This window comes from Lepisosteus oculatus, chromosome 15, assembly GCF_040954835.1.
Source record: "Lepisosteus oculatus isolate fLepOcu1 chromosome 15, fLepOcu1.hap2, whole genome shotgun sequence".
Lineage (NCBI taxonomy): Eukaryota > Metazoa > Chordata > Actinopteri > Semionotiformes > Lepisosteidae > Lepisosteus > Lepisosteus oculatus.
This window is the reverse complement of record NC_090710.1, coordinates 28,100,425-28,119,216: the sequence shown is the minus strand read 5'-3', so window position 1 is coordinate 28,119,216 and position 18,792 is coordinate 28,100,425. Positions and strand designations below refer to the sequence as shown.

At 46.4% G+C, this 18,792-nt stretch overlaps 2 protein-coding genes and 1 long non-coding RNA gene across 4 annotated transcripts; 2 read left to right on the top strand and 1 right to left on the bottom strand.

Moving 5' to 3' along the window:
• Positions 1-71: 71 nt before the first annotated feature.
• On the top strand, positions 72-4,100 carry rpl24 (ribosomal protein L24). Its single transcript, XM_006639282.3, has 6 exons — positions 72-112; positions 240-315; positions 1,838-1,948; positions 2,391-2,527; positions 2,918-2,981; positions 3,967-4,100. The coding sequence occupies exons 1-6, from the start codon at positions 108-110 to the stop codon at positions 4,045-4,047; spliced, it is 474 nt and encodes a 157-aa protein (XP_006639345.2). The 5' UTR covers positions 72-107; the 3' UTR covers positions 4,048-4,100.
• An 853-nt stretch (positions 4,101-4,953) lies between these two features.
• On the bottom strand, positions 4,954-5,562 carry LOC138223131 (uncharacterized). The gene is made up of 2 exons (XR_011181644.1): positions 5,475-5,562; positions 4,954-5,386 (listed from the first exon to the last, which is right to left on the bottom strand). It is a non-coding gene; the product is annotated as an uncharacterized lncRNA (long non-coding RNA).
• zbtb11 (zinc finger and BTB domain containing 11) lies at positions 5,558-17,418 on the top strand. Of its 2 annotated transcripts, none has more exons than XM_006639281.3 (11): positions 5,558-5,867; positions 7,333-7,574; positions 8,594-8,825; positions 9,848-10,761; positions 11,937-12,119; positions 12,218-12,457; positions 13,066-13,210; positions 13,323-13,440; positions 13,669-13,827; positions 15,136-15,311; positions 15,866-17,418. In XM_006639281.3, the coding sequence occupies exons 1-11, from the start codon at positions 5,558-5,560 to the stop codon at positions 16,411-16,413; spliced, it is 3,267 nt and encodes a 1,088-aa protein (XP_006639344.2). In that variant the 3' UTR covers positions 16,414-17,418. The 2 variants fall into 2 exon arrangements, with proteins under 2 accessions (XP_006639344.2, XP_015219920.2); XM_015364434.2 differs by lacking the exon at positions 5,558-5,867 and adding an exon at positions 5,885-6,043.
• The last annotated feature ends 1,374 nt before the right edge of the window (positions 17,419-18,792 follow it).

Here is an 18,792-nt window from a genome sequence, read left to right as displayed (position 1 = left end):
CCTTCTCTTGGATTTCATGGAGGTATTCTGATAATCAATTAATTACAGTTTCGTACAAATGGATTACCCACAATCCCCTCTTTCTTTTCTCCATCTTAGCCGCCGTCATGAAGTGAGTGTTTCTGAGTCTTATCCGTGGCCATCTGAGCTTAAAACCATCAAAATAACGCAACTTGGGTAGTACGTTAGCCGAGTACAACCTTTAAAATCTGTAATCATGTTGTCTTTCTTCTTTTCAGGGTCGAGCTTTGTAGTTTCAGTGGGTACAAGATCTACCCCGGTCACGGCCGGCGATACGCCAGGATAGACGGAAAGGTAAACAGGGGTTCCGCCGGCCTTGTCTGTACCGGTTTCCCTCTTGCTGGAATTATTGTACAAATCAAATGACAGTTCACTTTCTGTCAGATTTGAGAAGATTATCTTTTTAACTTACGCAGTTCTTTAAATGCCTGAAGTACAACAACTTGTCCGTACGTCTTGTGGCGCGAACGTAGATGTTTTAACTTCTAGGTGAATTGTTGCTTAGGCCAGTCATTATTTTGTGTGATTGAATTTGGATTTTGGGGGGTTTTATAAAGTGGCTGCTCTCGCATCCTCGGTACAGTCCAAACACGCATGGTTCTTCCGTTGGAAAGCTAGAAACGTTGTGGTTTTGCTATCCATGCATTTGATTTATGACTCGGTGATCAGTCCTTGTTTCAGGGTAATTTCTATGACACATGTCTGAGTGAACGTGCTCTGTGACAAAGCAAACTTCTCCGAGGAATGGTTTGTTCCATCCTCCAAGATGCTATTTAATGGCGGCACTGTCCCGTGAAAGCGCTAGTAAGCCATTCTTGCAGATCAGATGTTTTCAGCCGAGTTTATAAAGTGAAACTTTTTTTTTTCCCCCACGAGACTGACGGATTAAAATGGGAACTTGTGCGTGTAAATAGTATCACTAGCAGAGCTGTTAAAACTTGAGTACTCATGTGAAACTGCAGGGCCTTTAGGCGACAATGTTATTGCTAAGTTCTACTTGGCTACAAGTTGGCAGACTAAAATTCATGGTACAGGAAGGATGGTTTGGCCCTTGTTGATAAATAGCATGTTTACAGTCTGGGGAAGGCAACTGGTCTGCCAGCACTATTAGTGTTTCTGTTATTTCCACTTAAGACCTTAATGACTTGAAATTTGAGAACATGAGAAAGTTCCCATGAGAGAAGTCTATTGGGTCTGGTACTTAATAGTTCATTGATCCATTAGAGCTGTTTCTTGAAAGAAGCCAGGTGTCCACTTCAGCAACAAAGCTGTGCAGCTTGTTACATGCCCCTACAACCCTTTGGGTAAGGAACTGCCTTTTTTTAAAAGCCCTTCCACATGGTTTTCACTTGTCCTCTGGTTAGCGTTCATTCTCAACAGTTTTAGCTGGCTTGACTTTGTCAGTAGCCTGGAGGATTCTCAACTTCTTCCTGAAACAGGTGGATCAGTCAAGTCAGCTGTGTTCTCAAGGTCTCATCGGGTAGTAGCTAAAAGGTGCCTCTGGGACCCACAGTAGGCTGGCACTTGAGAGCCAGTGTAGCTTCCCCCTGGTCCAGGCGTTTTTGTCACAGATTGATAGGGATCGAGGTCTAGAGGGCCAACGGTGATGGTAAGGTGGATGGAACATCGTTAGTGATATTGACAGTTTTTTCTTCTTTCTGTTCTGATTGGATATGTGGATCAGAAACGTGCACTGTGAAAAGTGGAGAGGAAGTGGGGTCTTAAAAGTGGAATCTGATGGGGGGGGACGTTGTCTAACGGCAATAGGGTGTGGTAATGTCAACCAGTCTGAGATTTCCACTGCTCTTTACAAAAGGTCTTCCAGTTCCTGAATGCAAAATGCGAGTCGGCCTTCCTGTCCAAGAGGAATCCCCGACAGATCAACTGGACTGTCCTCTACAGACGCAAGCACAAGAAAGGCCAGTCTGTAAGTGTTGAAGGCAGGGGCTGCTGGCTATGTCCATGTGACCAACGCTAGTGTAACCTTGCCATTTTATGTGTTTTGGTTGAATACTTGTATCGTTAAACAATCATTGCTAACATTTCAGTGTTTTGATGAGATTTTGCTGCTTGCAGAGTCACAAAGCTGCTCTTGTGAACTTGACAACCTAGTTTATCAAGCAGGAGCTGCCTGTGAATTTTGTTCAGAATTGTTCAACGCACACATAAAGACTGATATCATGGAAGTTTTCATTGCATCATTTGGTGAGAATGTTGAGCATTACTGCAGCCTGTAGAATGAAGTACTCCCTCCTGATTGGCACCATTGAAAGAATCCAAGGAAACCCAGTACAACGACAGTCGGACTAGGTCTGAAAGACTCAGTGCTGCACTGATCTAATTGTCTTTGTGGTTTGCTCTGCTGAAAGGAAGAGGTTCAGAAGAAGCGAACTCGTCGGGCTGTGAAGTTCCAGAGGGCCATCACTGGTGCCTCTCTTGCTGAGATCCTGGCCAAGAGGAACCAGAAGCCCGAGGTCCGCAAGGCCCAGCGGGAGCAGGCCATCAGGTGAGGGAAAACTGGGGTGTCTGAGGAGGTGTACTCGAGGGGAATGTCCGATCATTGACAAACTTTGGTGCTTTCCCTGGCTATTGGAAAAGTCTGTTACATTCTTGCCTCCCTCTTTTCCCTTTCTGCATTTACCTTAAGTGGAGTCTTTTTCCTGAACTTGCAGCAGAATCGGACTTGGGTGTCGAATCCCTTTTCTTGCTTGCAACAGATCTGCCACGGTTGTGTTTAAAATGACAGTTTTTTTGAGGAGTAACTTGGAAGTCTGGAGCTTCATATGAATTTTAAGACTCCGTTGAAAGACAGATATCTGCTGAGAAAGGAAGCAAGATTGATGGCGATTGTGGTGGGTTATAGTTGTTGATCTTTTTTCTTGTTCTGTATGTACAGGGCTGCAAAAGAAGCCAAAAAGGCCAAACAGGCAACTAAGAAGGTGGCTGCTCCAAGTGCTAAGGTAAAGTTATCGGCATTTATTTCCAGTTGACCATACTCTTTACACAGACTATATGACACCTCTTATCCCGAAGGACTCCAAAGTGCTTTACATATAGAGGAGATGCACTTCACCTTCCAGAAAGACATTTATGTTAACTGCATTTTAATTCCTTAAAGGGTGTTATAAGGACATGTTCACTGTAACAGGGTTAAGGTTTTCTTTAGTTTATGATATAGTGATTTATAAACGCACCTCTTTGTGTGCATCCCTACTCGTTTTTTTCATATTTTGTGTTTCCTACTTTGAAGAGGTTAGAGAAGTGAGGGGAGTCAGTGTGGGGGGGCTTAATGAAAAGTAAAAAGGTTGGACTGGAAAGTGGTCTTCATTTGTGTGACACCCGTTTTAATCATACAGAACTAATTACTGCATGTTTTCTCTATTATGCCATTCATTAAAGGTGCTGTTTTTGAAACACCCTGTGTAGTAGCTCTGTTAAATTTCTTCAGAATTGTAAATGGCAAGATAGCAATCAACTTAGTGCAAAATAAATTAAGATTAATCAGTATCAGTCATAGGTGTTTATGTAGTACCCATTGTGCCGTTTAGAATTAAAAAAAGCTTATAGTTAATAATCCACATTGCTTTGAATTTTTATCTATGTCAAGTTGTAAGATTTCCAAGCTTTTACAAGTTGTACTTGGGAAGCAAAAATTAAAATGTAAATAACACTGCAACCTCATTTATTTAACTTACTCAAAACAAGATGTTTTACTTCAAATATACAAGCATATAGCTTGTAGGAGGCTGTTACTAAAACACATCAGAATTTGGCTGTACCTGAGGTATACAATGTGAATAGTTTGGTGATTGAAATTGCTCAACAGATTTTAACTCAAGCACAGAGCATAGAAACGGTTATCCTCCGGATGGGGATTCTTGATTCTGTAATACAGCTCTTTGATTATATGCAGAGACTGATGTGTATTCTTCTTCTCCTGTGCAGGCCCCTGCGAAAGCAGCTCCGAAGCAGAAGATTGCCAAGCCTATGAAGGCACAGGCTCCACGTGTTGGTGGAAAGCGCTAAATTTAAGATCCGATGACCATTTGTGAATAAAGCTTTTGACAGTGTGTACTGTATGTTGCCTTGAGTCTCTTTATACATGGGTGTTGCCAGTTCGAGTTTTGTCATGTGGCTGTGAACAGATTTGTCTGTTTATGGGACCACCGTGCATGTCTTTGCTACCCTATGTTCTTCAGAGTGCTGTTAATAACCGCATCGATTTTTTCTGCACAAGGTTAAATAATTAGGGGAAGACTGCTAATTGAGTCCCAATTTAAATTAATCTGGGCAGAATATTTTGCTAGACATTTCTAAGTGATCACAACTGAAACCTTTTAATGGTGTTTACCCCAATACTTTGGTCATCACTAAGGTGGTGCTGTTTTTCTCTGAATATATGCACTAGTAATGAAGGCAGATGATTTTATTAGAGGTGATGCATACCTTTAAACTATTGTTAAAGTAACATTTTACTAATGTTTATTTGGAGTACTGCAATAACAGGAGCCTTTATATGTAGAGGACGGTTTATAAAAAAATTGTATATCTTAAAAATACTTAATGGCAACACTGATTCAAGATATTGCACCGATAAGACGAAGCGTAAATTTGAACTATAAGTTTGGGTTTTGTTTTCGTTTACTACCAAAAATACGTAAGCATTTCCTTACAAGGTAATATTTGTGCTAAATATGAGCTAAACAAGAACCTCGAAGGGAAAGCGGTTCATTGACACTTCCACTTACCCAATTAAGTCTACTACGCTCTCGAGATAATGACCAAACATAATTAATAAACTCGATTATAATCGCCAGTTGTAGCATAAGATTCTGATGCGTCAATCGGGGTGAAGTTATCCAGAATCTAATACCGTCTCTGCTTTGATAAGCTTAAAACTATTAAAAAAAGAAACGAAGACGTTTTCAAAAATATCTTTAATGATGACACTGTTTAATGTTGGGATCTATAAGCTTTTTCCAGGAGACAATAACACCAAGAACAAAAACTGCATTTTTAATCTTCTCTAGCTGAGCCCAAAACCACGGGCACTCTGTTCAATGTCACCGGCAAGCACAGCAGTTCGCGAAGCAGTTTTTAAAGGGCACTGGTCGATCAGTGCTCACTGTCATGAACATTTTATCTTATTAGATTCAGTGGTGACCTAAATGCAACCAGAACCGTACAGCTGAGACCCACGCCTGACTGAGCACAAACCACCATCAACACGTCACGGGGAGGAAGATGTCCCCGGAACTTCCGCTAGCCGCAGCCCGCCCAGGCCGACGCAACATCCGCTTGTGCAGCAGCCATTTTGTCTGTTCATGCAAGTCCATCCCTTAGGGTCAAGAACTGCAGTTCCCCCCTAAAAAACAATCCATTTTTTTCCTTTTACTAACGTTCCTCGCCTTCCTATGGAAATTGAAAAGGGCTGAAAAACAAAATCACCTAACTGCGCACAAATACACGTCGTTCCTCCGGCGATAGTCGTCTCCGTTTTGCCGTCTAATCGCTTCTTGCCGAGTGGCGGAGGGTTATGTCGAGCGAGGAGAGTTACCTGGCCATCCAGCGCTACCTGACCGACGAGCGGGAGCCCTACGCTCCGGGGACTGAGGGCAATGTCAAGCGGAAGATCCGCAAGGCGGCCACCTGCTACGTGGTGCGAAACGGGACGCTGTACTACCAGCGGCGGCAGAAGGGCCAGGAGAAGTTCACGGAGCTGGAGGTGGTTCTGCAGGCCGGGCGGCGGAAGGAACTGATCGATGAAGCGCACATCACCGCCGGAGGAGAGCACCTCAACCGGCATCAGACCTGGCACACGATCTCGCAGAAGTACTGGTGGCGAGGTGAGGTTCGTGCTTTTAAAACGGTCGAAGCGGAAATCGCTCGCAGCGACACGCCGGGCTTGTACACACGGCAATGTGCTCCGCCGCCTTTTTCTGGAGACGTGGTGGCTGTGTTTTGGTTTTGTCGGTGACCTTCTGTGCACGTCTCAGACGCACTTCGAGTCCAGACTTGGGGGGTGCGTACCCTGTGCAGTAACGTGTGAGTGCGCGGTGAGGCCTCATTTTCTGCAGCAATGCAATCTAGTAAAATCACTTGAAGCGGTAATGCGTGATGTGTCTTTTCACTTCCGTTTACTTTCTGAGCTCGAAATCGCGTTTCGCGTAGATTGATGGCTGCTGTTTTGTAGAACACGAAAGATACTCCTGCAGTGCGACTGAAGTTCGCTGTCTAAATATGAAGCTCAGATTTGAACGTGCCCATTGTTTTTGTGACCTTTTTTCCTGTTTGATGTATGTATCTGTAGTGATACTTGCATTTGTTTATCGCTTTTCATCCCCCAACATATTAAAGTGTTTTAAAGAGGAAGAGACTGATTCATTCATGAGTCTACGGCAGCACCTACTTGAGTGATGTCTGATAGCCCTTATACGACAAATCAGGTGTCGAAGTGCAGAATTACTTATTAGTTGAATTAAGTGGAGAATCGGGTATCAACAGTATAATTTACCCAATACACTGCAGTACCAACAGTGCTCTTACACACTCTTCCATGTTTGCGTAGAGAGGATGGAGGACGTCAGCGCTCTTCAGCGAAGGTTTGAAATGAGTTTTAATTCATTACGAGAAAAACCATTTTGTGGAGAAAAGCCACGAAGATACGAGGTGTATCTATCCCTCGTGGTGCTCTGGATCCAAGCGGTTTTTCGGGACATTTTAGTCTGACTACAGTTTTGGTCACTTTCTATTACTTTCGCGAATGGGCGTTTGGAAGAAAATATAAACAATTATATATGTTTATATAGTTTTTCTGGGTACTCCTCAAAGTGCTTTATAGATAATGGGGAATCCCACTACCACCACCGCCAATGTGCATCAGTGCATGTGCAATAGCCCTATACAACATTCTTTCTCAGATGTCACAGCCGCATTTCTGAAAATGTTATTTGCATACAGTGTCACGTACTGTACAACAGATGTCTGTAAATGTACAAATGCACTAGGGTCAAGACAGGAATGACCTCAGGTCAGCTCCCACATTTTGTATGTCTGTGTGGAAATGACCAAGTCACTGTCAGGAAATTAGAAAACATGTCCCAGCATAACATAAAAGGCTGGCTAGTTTTTGAGATGTCAAAGGTTGTTTGCTACTTTCATCTTTTTTGTGGGGGGGTGCACGTTTTTCCGCAAATGGTGGAATGTGTCCGACCGTAGAAGAAGAGAGAAGTGCTTTTGCTTCCGGTCAGTCTGGGGAAAGGATGCCCCGTGTGGCGCGTGTCTCACTGGCTCTGACCCTCCCCCCCCCAGGCATCCTGAAGCAGGTGAAGGACTACATCAAGGTGTGCAGCCCGTGCCAGGAGAAGCAGGAACGCTCGCGCGGGTGGTCCGACGAGGCGCCCGGGGAGGGCTCGGAGCGAAGGGGGCGCAAGGCGGCCCACGACAGCGATGAGGACGAGGACGAGGACGGCGCCCTGGGGCCACAGCCCGGATCCGCCACCTCCAAGCCCTGCAGGCCCTCCAAGGCCATCGCCAAGCATGAGCTCGTCTTCGTAAGTAGAGTGGACTTATTTTCGGAGACTTGGCACCCCTGGGGGTGTCCCAGGTGGCTTGAGCCCAGGTGTTGTGTGCTTGTGCCTGGGTCAGGGCACCAGCTGACGGTGGGACTCCCCAAGCAGCACGCGGCGGAGGAAGGGTGGGATTGTCAGGGCTGTCTGTCAGGGGGGCGCAGCCTGGGGTGTATTAGTAGACAGGTGGCTCAAAGCAGGCAGATAGGAGGACTCAGCCTATAATTCTTTCTTCTTCCCCGAGATCTGAGGTATAAACGGTACACAAGTGGTAAATCCAGAATCAGCTGGGTGGACCAAAATACAGTTGCCAATTCTAGTTGACATTTTTAAGAAACGATGTGGTTTGATAGGAACAATGCTGAAGTGCATAGCACTCTTTTCAAATATTTTATATCTTCAAATCAAATATTGTATTTTGATTTGTTGCCAATGTGAAAAGAATGTTCTGTTAGCAGTCTTGGTGACTAAAATGATTGCCATCCCTTTTTCTGTAGTGATTTAAATAATCCCCTGTTGCCTAGTATAGCTTCATTGCAGATCTCAAAGCACAGTCTGTCCTTTTGTTATATCTGATGCTTATACATCAGGGTGTGTTTACAGCGCACAGATTAGACAAAACAGAATGCCCAAACTTGTGAAGTATCTGTTTTTGTGAGTCCTCTAGGTGACCATATTGAAGCTTGAAAGTAATCAGAATTCTACTGGGGAAATATTGAGTTCATGTTAAGTGCAAGGTGAACCTTCCTCTTTTTGGGTCATTTCATTTGAAGGAACTGTGGAAGGTGCCTGTCTAAGGCATTGTTCCTGAGTATCCTGAAAATTGTTGTGTGGGATAAGATCTGGTGCCCGAGAAGGCCGTGAAATAAGGATCAGGTTGTCAGTGTCAGGCTCGTCAAACCGCTGGGTGACCACACACGCACTGTTGATGAGTGTAGTGTCGTCCTGGAAGAGACACCACCCCCCTACACCGGCGTTCTGAAACCAAGTGAATTTCCTTGCAGGTGGACACTAAGGGTATTGTGAATCAGCACTCAGCCAAGCATGGCCAAGCCATGCTGGACAAGCTGAACCAGCAGCGCCTTAACAACCAGTTCTGTGACATCACCCTGCTGGTCGAGGGGGAGGAGTACCGCGCACACAAATCTGTGCTGGCGGCCTGCAGCGCCTACTTCAGCGAGCTGTTTATTGAGAAGGGGGCCGTCTCCAGTCATGAGGCTGTGGTGGATCTCTCAGGTGAGACTGCGAGGGCAGGCATGCCATTGGCATTAGCGCTGCCAAAAAATAATTGTTCTTGATTTTCTTTCCAAAAGATAGGCGTTTGTCTTTTTGTGCGTTTTCCTTCTGGGATGGTCTACAAAAGGAAATTGTTTCGAAAGACAACAAGGAGAAAGCATTGATGTGTGTCTGGATATCATGGGAAAGGACTATTTCTGATGGTCATTCTCCAGTCATTTCATGTCATTGACTATGGGGGGAAGTGTCATTCAGGGGCAGGATTTAGTAGAAAAGGAAATTGTAATCTCATAATCAAGCAGGTCATTGAAGTAATTAAATGACTACTTAGATCTTCGCTCTTGGTCTTAGAAGGCAGGTGTATTTGCAGATTTTTGTTTTTATTCAGCTCTTAATGACGTAAAGACGCTGGTTACTGGCTTGACTGGAACAGTGATCACTTTTACCAGCTGGTCAAGTGCTACTGCTTTAAAGTAATTTAAAAAAGCCTGCAGACACACCTGCCTTTCAGGTCCGGGATTGGAATAAAATTGATTTAGACCCCATTTGCAGATGCAGCTTGTGATTGTGTGTGATATTTCCTGAATAGTGTTTTGTTTTCCACATGCTATTGCAGTGCCTTGCAAAACTGTTAAGCCCTTTCTGTTGATGTCTTATTTTACTTTTCCCACCCATATATGTTGAAGTTGATTGTTTCTATAAGTGAAAACTTCATTTGTATTTCAACAAAATGGGATGTCATTGGAAGGGGATGAATACATTTCCAAGGCACTGTATATACACTTTCCATGTGCCTGAAAGATTTGGAAGGGTGTGTTATCCTGGCACAAATTGTTTTCCATGTCCACACCCATTTAGTCATAATGAATAAATAGTTGACTTTGTATATAAAGTCATTTCGTTGTCTAATATAACAGTTTTCAAGACTTGCTTCTCATTCATCTGACTCTCCTTAAAGGACCTCCTCAAGTGCAAGTTGAATCCAAAATTCACTCCTCTGTTTTCGTAATCCTTTCCTCCAGGGTTCAGCAAATCCAGTTTCCTTCCCCTGCTGGAGTTTGCCTACACCTCCAGCCTGACGTTCAACTTCTGCAGCATGGCTGAGATCGCCACACTGGCCCGCCACCTGCTCATGGTGGAGGTGCTGGAGATCTGCGAGTTTGTGCACAAGCAGGTGGAGGAGAAGAAGCTGATGGTGTACCAGAAGGGGGACGTGCACACTGTGGTTTCCTCCGAGGTCCTGCCCAGTGGCCCGCTTGTGACTGAGGCAGCCGCAGAGCCCCCTGCAGAGGGGGGCGGGGCAGGAGACCCGCACCCAGATGGCACCCCTTTCGTGGTCACGGTTCAGAACGACCCCCCCATGCCGCAGAGCGAGGAGGCGGGGCCTGCAGCAGACGGGCCTGCGAATCCAACCGCGTGGGCGGCCGGCGAGGTCCAGATTGTGGAAGTTCCGGGCGAGGCGGAGCTGGCCGAGAAAGGCCAGGAGCCGGAAACCTTTGTGATCAACGTGGACCCCGGAAGGGGGGCCTCCAAAGGCGTGGTCCACCTGGCGGCCACGGCTCCCCCCGTTCTGGAGGAGGGCCAAGCGGCGCTGGAGGCGGGGGGGGCGGAGGGTGACCCTCCGCCCAAGACGGAGCCCGCCCCCCTGCCCCCCAAGAGGAAGCGCGGCCGGCCGGCCAAGGTGAAGCAGCAGCCGCCGCCGCCGCCGCCGCCGCAGCAGGAGGTGGTGCTGGTGGAAGACGTCGCAAACCCAGAGGCCGTAGAAGTGGTGGACTACGGCGCCGCCCCGGAGGGGGAGGAGAGCCCCGCTGACGACACTTACAGAAGCCGGCTGCGGCAGCGCTCGCTGGAGGAGGGGGGCTACATCCGCCTGCACATGGGCCTCGAGAGGAAGCTGCAGAGCAGGAAAGGAAACCCGCGATCGGCTGTACAGAAGGCAGGTGTTCTCCTCTTTGGTCCCATTTCACACGTGGCAGGATTATTGGTAGATGTGGTATTTTTAACCTGCCACATGGTTAAAAAACAGATTCCTCTCCGAAGGACGTTACAACAAAAATAGGGTCCTCTCACGTATTTTGTCCAACCATTATAAAAATGCAAGTCTACAGGACAGTGATAGTGTCCACAGTAATTCAGCAAAAGACTTGATTATTGTGCTCATACCAATGTGCAGAATACTTGAATACCTTAATCACTTATTCAGGTGGTGGACCAGTATTCCTGCCGTTTATGAAAAATATACAGATAAAGAACACAGACAGAAACCATGGGAGAATACCAGATAGTGTTTGGTATTTTAAAACATGCTGTTTTTAGTAGCAGTGTTACTAAAGTACCAAGGTAAATGTAAAGCCTAAATAATGACAACCATGAAACACCTTACACAGGCTGTATGAAAATAGTCTCTATAAAATGAACTGGTAAATTCTAATGTGTCTTTCCCTCACAAGTGACAGTTGTAAGATTTATCAGCCAAAAATTGACCCTCTTTTGATTTCTTTTTTTCTTGCCTTGGTTTTTCATTTCAGTTCAATCTTTTCAACACCTTTGTTAAAGTGTTTACTTTAAGGAACTGAAATGGGCTGTTGGATTTTGCGGGTTTAATTGAACTGGAAGTGCTGTGAATTAATGCTGCACTGTGATTCGAGTTTACTCAACTTCACAGTAAGTGTCAGATTGAACATAATGTTCAGTGCAGAGCAACTACTCCTCAGCTGAGCTTGTGCTGACTGCAAGCTCCAGTTAGTCTGGCGCTCCGCCGGTCCGTGTCGGGACTGGGGGCCGCGCCGGTCCGTGTCGGGACTGGGGGCCGCGCCGGTCCGTGTCGGGACTGGGGGCCGCGCCGGTCCGTGTCGGGACTGGGGGCCGCGCCGGTCCGTGTCGGGACTGGGGGCCGCGCCGGTCCGTGTCGGGACTGGGGGCCGCGCCGGTCCGTGTCGGGACTGGGGGCCGCGCCGGTCCGTGTCGGGACTGGGCGCCGCGCCGGTCCGTGTCGGGACTGGGCGCCGCGCCGGTCCGTGTCCGGACTGGGCGCCGCGCCGGTCCGTGTCCGGACTGGGCCTGGCTGGGGCGGTGCGGTGCAGTCTTACAGCCAGATCCCTGTGCCCACAGGTCGCCCAGCGGCTGGTGAAACGTGGCCGGCTGCTGCAGCCCTCGAAGAAGCCGGTGGCGGAGCCGGACACCGGGACAGACGGAGAGCACGTGTGCTCTGAGTGTGGGATGGTCTTCCAGCGCCGATATGCCCTCATCATGCACACGCTCAAGCATGAGAAGACGCGTGGGTACAAGTGCAGCGTACGTGTTTCCCTCGCACCCTTTCCGCCAGGAGCACGTCGATTTCTTTTGGACCGGCTGGAGACGGGCGGCTTGTTAAAATTGTGTTTGCCCTGCAGCTGTGCAACAAAGACTTCCAGTACGCGGCCTCCCTCCGCGCTCACCTGGCTCGGCACAAGCGGAAGACCCAGCGGACGGGGGTGGCCAGGGGGCCCGCGGAGGACGAGGGCGACGCCAAGGCCAGGGGCCGGACCAAGAGGGAGTTCGTGTGCGACATCTGCGGGAAGACTCTGCCCAAGCTCTACTCCCTGCGGATACACATGCTCAGCCATACTGGGGTCCGCCCCCACGCCTGCAAGGTAGAGCCGCCTGGCTGCTTCAACGAGCTCTTCAAACCGGATCCATCGGGAGAAATGTTCAGCCGTCCAGGAAAGCTTGCAAAGCTGGAGCAGGGTGAAAGAATCCTGCAGCTTAGGCTCCAAAGTAGGGCATCCTGTAAGGCACTTCACCTGGAGTACAGAATAATGAACTAGTACGTGAAATCAGTGTAGCAGTGAACTCCTAGCCCACTGGGCATGTGGGACTGCCGTCACTGGTAATGGCAGCTTCGGCACTCCTCTGTTTTTGAAGCCCTGCTGTTCACACGCTCATGTCAAGAAGCAACAGCAAGCAGAAGGGCTGACAGTGCAATTGGGAGAGGCATGGGTGCCCTCATCTTTCCCAGTCAGGTGCAGCTTTCGTAGCAGTGACTTGGTCTGGATACTTTGATAGTGTAGGCTGTAGTGGAGGAAGAAAAACAATTGGAGATTTTAAAAGAAAATATGCATGCATTGATTTCAAATAGTCATAAAAAACATTGGGCCTCAGTGCAGAGCACACCAAGCAAGTTACTTTACTCGACCAGAGACAGATTGCCACGTGAATCATCTTCTGGTGTTGATCCAGCGTCTTTGGTTGTTTGTTTTAGGTTTGCGGGAAGTCGTTTGCCCACAAGCACAGTTTGAAGATGCACAGGTCCCTCCACGATGCCCTGAAGCAGTTTCAGTGCACGCTGTGCGACAAGTCCTTCGTCACCAAGCGCAGCATGCAGGAGCACATGAGCATTCACACAGGTGGGTGGGCAGAGATTACTCTTATTTCAAAATAGAATAATTGGGAGACATCTTGATGTTTCTGTCTGTATGTGGCATCACTGTATGTAACCTGAGTTTGATCTGCTAACAGGGGAGTCAAAATACTTGTGTGCAGCCTGTGGGAAGTCATTTCACAGAGCGTCTGGACTGAGTAAGCACTTAAAGAGACATCAGCCAAAGCCAGAGGTCCGGGCCTTCCCTTGTACACAGTGAGTAGCTCTTCTAGCTCTTGGGAATATACAATTGTAATCTAGTGACAAACTCGTTTCCGACTAGTGTTTAGGTTGGCTGCAGTAAAGGTTACAGTTTAAACTCTCAAAACAAAATCTCAGCAGCAGCGGACTGCGCCGAAGGGTGGGATTTTAAATGTGGACGGGGGCACGGTGTTGAATAATTTTGTCGAATGCCCTTTGACTCGCCCGATCTCTTGGCTGCAGGTGTGACAAGAGCTTCTACGAGTCTCGCGATCTCCAGCAGCACATGAACAAGCACTTGGGCTTGAAGCCCTTCCAGTGCCAGGTGTGTGGAAAGTGCTACAGCTGGAAGAAGGACTGGTATTCCCATGTCAAGTCCCACAGCGTTGCGGAGCCCTTCAAGTGAGTTGTTTTTCTGAGAATCGCTCTTTTTGTTTTTTCCTCTGAGGAGTGAGTGGCAGGATCGGCACAAGCTGGCGCTATACTGTAGTCGCCTTGTTCCCTTAAAGGTTTCATCCGATTAATTTATCACGGCTGCTCCCCCTGGACTCGTGTGTCAGGTGCTTGTTAGTTTAAGGGAAAGTTGCACATTGTTTCAAATAGCTGAAATGTTTGTGTGACGCTTCGAGAATACCGCTCTTATATTATTAAGGGGTGGTTCACACTCGTTTGTAAATGGATGATATGGAAATATAAATGCTGAGTGAAGTTTTTTAAAGCCTGAAGCTTGTGTGCACGCTTATTGTATAACCTAGCTCTTGAGATACTGCAGCTGCTGCTGATTGCCCACAATCAGATAAACGTGTTAAAAATGTTATAATGAAAATTACACATCCCTCGACAGATGAAATGAGTCACATGTTCCAGCCTACAGTTACATTTAATTTTAAATTCCGATCAAGCTTTATTATCCCAAGGGGGCATCTATTTTATGGCAGGGTCCAACACAACTGTACAACAAGTACGAAAAGAAAGGTTACCAACGAAGAATTCAGTATAAGAGTGTTTCAGGAAAAGGGGTTATTTTTTGAGCATTTGAGAACGAATGAGATTTGTTGAGGGGATGAAGGATTTCCTGAGTATTACCGTTGCACCTAGTGGCGCTGAGGCATCTCCCAGATGGGTGTAATGTAAGTTGACAGTGAAGGGGGTGAGCCAAACACTCCCCAGTGCTCTTATTAAAGTAAAGCCTTCTTTTCGTCCCCCTGTTTGCAGAAGGTATTCAAGCTGATGTGATGTGATCTCATGATTTTGGTGCTCATTTTCACTTTTTTTCCAGCCTGTTCCAATTTGAGGTACAGATGCTGCGAAACCAACAAGTAGACCTAGTTTTAACATACTTGTCTCAAACCAAAAATAGTTCTCCGCTTTAAGGAAGTGGAGTCCCGGTTGGCCTGAAACACTATCGTGTATGTAATGGAGGACTCGTTGCAGTTCTCCTGAGTTCTGGAGTATTCAGTCGCTTAGCGGTCGCAACCAGCTGGGTTGTGCGGAAAGACAGTTTGGTTTTGCAGTGAGGTTGAAGGACATTGCTCAGGCTTTGCAGTACACCATGATAACCCAGATGGAATAAAAGTACCAGATCCCGGAGAAATAGTTGCTCCCACTGACGCAAGAGGAGCGAGATGCCATCTTGCCGGGGCGTCGCTTGAAGAACCCCCCAGGTGGCTGCAGCCCGTGGCGCTAAAGCCGGGTCTCTGTGCCGCTCAGGTGTAACGTCTGCGGGAAGGAGTTCTACGAGAAGGCTCTGTTCCGGAGGCACGTGAAGAAGGCCACTCACGGCAAGAAGGGGCGCGTGAAGCAGAACCTGGAGCGGGAGTGCGAGCACTGCGGCCGCAAGTTCACGCAGCTGCGCGAGTACCGCAGGCACATGAACAACCACCAGGGTGAGTCACTGCCAGTGCCCCACGCGCCTCGGCCCTCTCTGGGGTGTGAGGGCTGGGAGTGGGCGGAGGGGAAGCTTAACGAGGTCTGTAACCGGTGGTGTACTCTTTTATGTTTCTCTTTACTGGTGAGATCGTCAGAAAATGTTTATTTAAAGGGTGGGGGGGGGCATTGTACGTTTGTCTGAATTTTAAAGATTTTAAAGTTTTTAGATCTTACATTTTAATTCTACTTTTAGGGGTGGTTAAGGGACCACGTGTCCTCTTTGCCAGTGGGTGTGATGAACTGTAAACGCAGTATCCTTCAGAGCTGATGGCTGAAATGTTTTTGAATCCCTGTTGGGGAATTAAGACAATAGAAGCATTGTATACTCTTCCAGTAAGCACAGAGAATTAACCTCCCTGAGGTTTTGAGGGTTTTGTAAAAAAAAAAAAAGAGTACACAGGGAGTCTAGTTCTGTAATTCGGAAGCTGTCCTAGAATTTTGCTCTTTTACTCTGTTTTGCTAAAAAGCTTTTCTGATCGTGATCGCGCACTGACTTGCCCCTCTGCTACAGGCGTGAAACCGTTCGAGTGCCTGACCTGCGGCGTGGCGTGGGCGGATGCCCGCTCCCTGAAGCGCCACGTGCGCACCCACACGGGGGAACGCCCCTACGTCTGCCCGGTGTGCCAGGACGCCTACATCGACGCCCGCACCCTGCGCAAGCACATGACCAAGTTCCACAACGACTACATCCCCGGCAAGATCATGCTGGAGAAGGACACGCTGCAGTTCCACAACCAGGGGACGCAGGTGGAGCACGCCATCAGCATCATCGCCGCCGACCTGCCGCCCGAGCTGCGGCCCCCCGAGGAGGAGCAGGTGGCCGAGGAGATCGAGACGGTGCTGGTCACCGAGGAGACCATCGAGGCCGTGCAGGCCGTGGCGGCCACCGAGGAGTGCGGCACGGTGTCCACGCTGTCCGACCAGAGCATCATGCAGGTGGTCAACTACGTCCTGTCCCAGCAGCAGGGGGGCGGCGGCCCTGCCAAGCTGGCCGAGGACACCCCCGATGCGATCCAGACCGTGGAGGTGGAGGTGGCCCACGTGACGGAAGCAGAGTGACCTTCGTCACGGACGTCCTCTTCACAGAATCGGCACGGTTCTTCCTCCTGCGACAAAATGGCCTTGCGTAGCTGGGGTTGTTCTCCTGACAGCCAGGGTACCAGGGAATGAGCCTCCATCCGCGTGGCAGTCCGGGTTCAGTTTGGGAATCGGCCTTTCCTGCGTTTTCCAAATGATCACCTGGTCCTGCCTGTGAGGAGTTGTCTGTAAATGTGTAAATATCAAGTTGCGCTTTTTTTTTTGGGGGGGGGGAATTTTGACATGGCACCTGCAGGCTGATGAATTCTCATTTTCTCCAGTTTTTCTTTTGTCAAAACCTGGTCTGTAATGTTGCATATTTGGCTACATGAGCTGTAATGATACTATACATGAGCAGTTTATTGGTATTCTACACAATGTGTACATGTATGCAGGGAAGTGTATGTTGTTGCCCATAAACTTCTTAGGCTAAGACTTACCTGGTTTGCAGCTTCTTTATAATACTTGCAATTTGTATGCTGTATAGTTTTCCCCCTAATGTAATCATATAATATGTGGCCAAAGAAATGCCTCGAGAGTGATGCAAAAAATGATATGATTGCCAGAGGAGGAAGGTTAAATTTAGCAATGCTGGATTAAAAACAATCTTAACAGTAGAAGTCTTTAAATGGTGTGAAAAATGTTCTCCTTTGTTCATCTGTAAGCCTTTCTTGAATATTAATGAGTGAAATTGAATTTCATCTTTAGGTAAGTTGCAAGAAACATTACAAAAAAAAAAGCATTCCAAAATGTGAGTATGTATTTTATCAGTGAAGACTCCTGTAAAATTCATTTTGCACACGATGTTTACTGCAGAATAATGGGTAACCTGAAACTGTGAAAAGGTCAGCCAAGCGTTAAGGCGTATGATGAATATACCGTACTGGTTTCCAGTAACATTTCTGTGATAAAAGTATAATCGTTCTTTTTGCTTGTATAAATTGCTGGATGGTCTGAGTGACTAATTAAAAAAGAACATACAAAGTGGTTGGCTGTACTGTGGCTATAATTGACATTTGTTGTCATTTAATGAGTATTAAAAGTGTAACAGGGCTGGCAAAAACAAAATGGACCTGGGTTATGAATATGAAAGATTTTAATGTGCTTCATGGTTAATGACACTGCATAGCCATGGTACTCTAGGCAACATTACAGTAGAAGCAATTTAATGCATTTTGACTTTATCCTTAATATTTCTTCTAATATGACTACTTTTTAGAGCTTTAATACCCTATAAAACTGACAACTGAGCATTGAGCTGAGCAGTGAAATATAAGTGTGAGTATTTGCTCCACTAGGATCTGCATGTAACTCTAAACAGGACATCTGATTGACAAAAGCACATCTGAGTGTGTGGTTTTATCACACTGTGCGTGAAACACCACAACATACTTGGTGGTGTGTTATAGAAATGTGGATTTCTCAGAGACGAAACACCCTGGTGTATTTGTTGTCAAAGCTAAACAGATTCTCAAAGCATTTTCACCAGTTTCATTAAGTTGAAAGGTTTAAACATCAAAATCAGGGATGTACTGATATATCTGTAGACCAAAAGTGAGTACCAATGCAATCCATATTTTATTGGTTAAAGGTAATTTTTGTTAAAGCCTCTAAGGTGTTGATATCAATATTCATCTTCAGTCTTGGGTTAGGTTTTATTTTGACCATCTTAATATTATACAATGACCATGAGGTGGGAATATTCCTTGTATATTATCCTCAGCAAATTGATCCCAAAAATAAAGCTGTAGATGTACCTAGAAATGGGAACAGGAGTAGACCCTTGTGGTTTTTGTGATACTCCAGATTTTTAAGGCTGTATTGTTAGTTTTTTTTTCTGTAGAGAATTTAACACTTCTCTATTCGGTTTGTTAAGCCCTGATGTGTACGTTTTCATTAATAGAATGTTTCATACATAGACAGTCTCCGCTGCTATGAACAATACATTTGACAGTTCTGAAGCAGAAACACCTGTAGGTTTTTAAATCTTAAGATTTGACAAGAACTATGTCTCAAAAACAAAACACAGCAAGGAGTGATAGTTTTCCACTACATTTTATATGCACACAATTTCATCAGTACACCCTCTGAATAGTGAATCGGATCAATGGTTACAGATGTTCTCAAAAACCTTTAAAATTTGCATTAGAAAAAAGTGATATCTTCCACACATGGAAGAACAATTTTGAATTCACATTCTCTGTACCACATATGGAAGTTATTTTTTCCATATTATGTATACAATAGTCTAAATACACCTATTTAATGTGACCTTAGCAGGTCAATATTTTTAGCTCTTATAATTTATTCACCTTTGCTTAATATCCAGTATGAAAGAACTTGAAAAAAATTGTAAACATT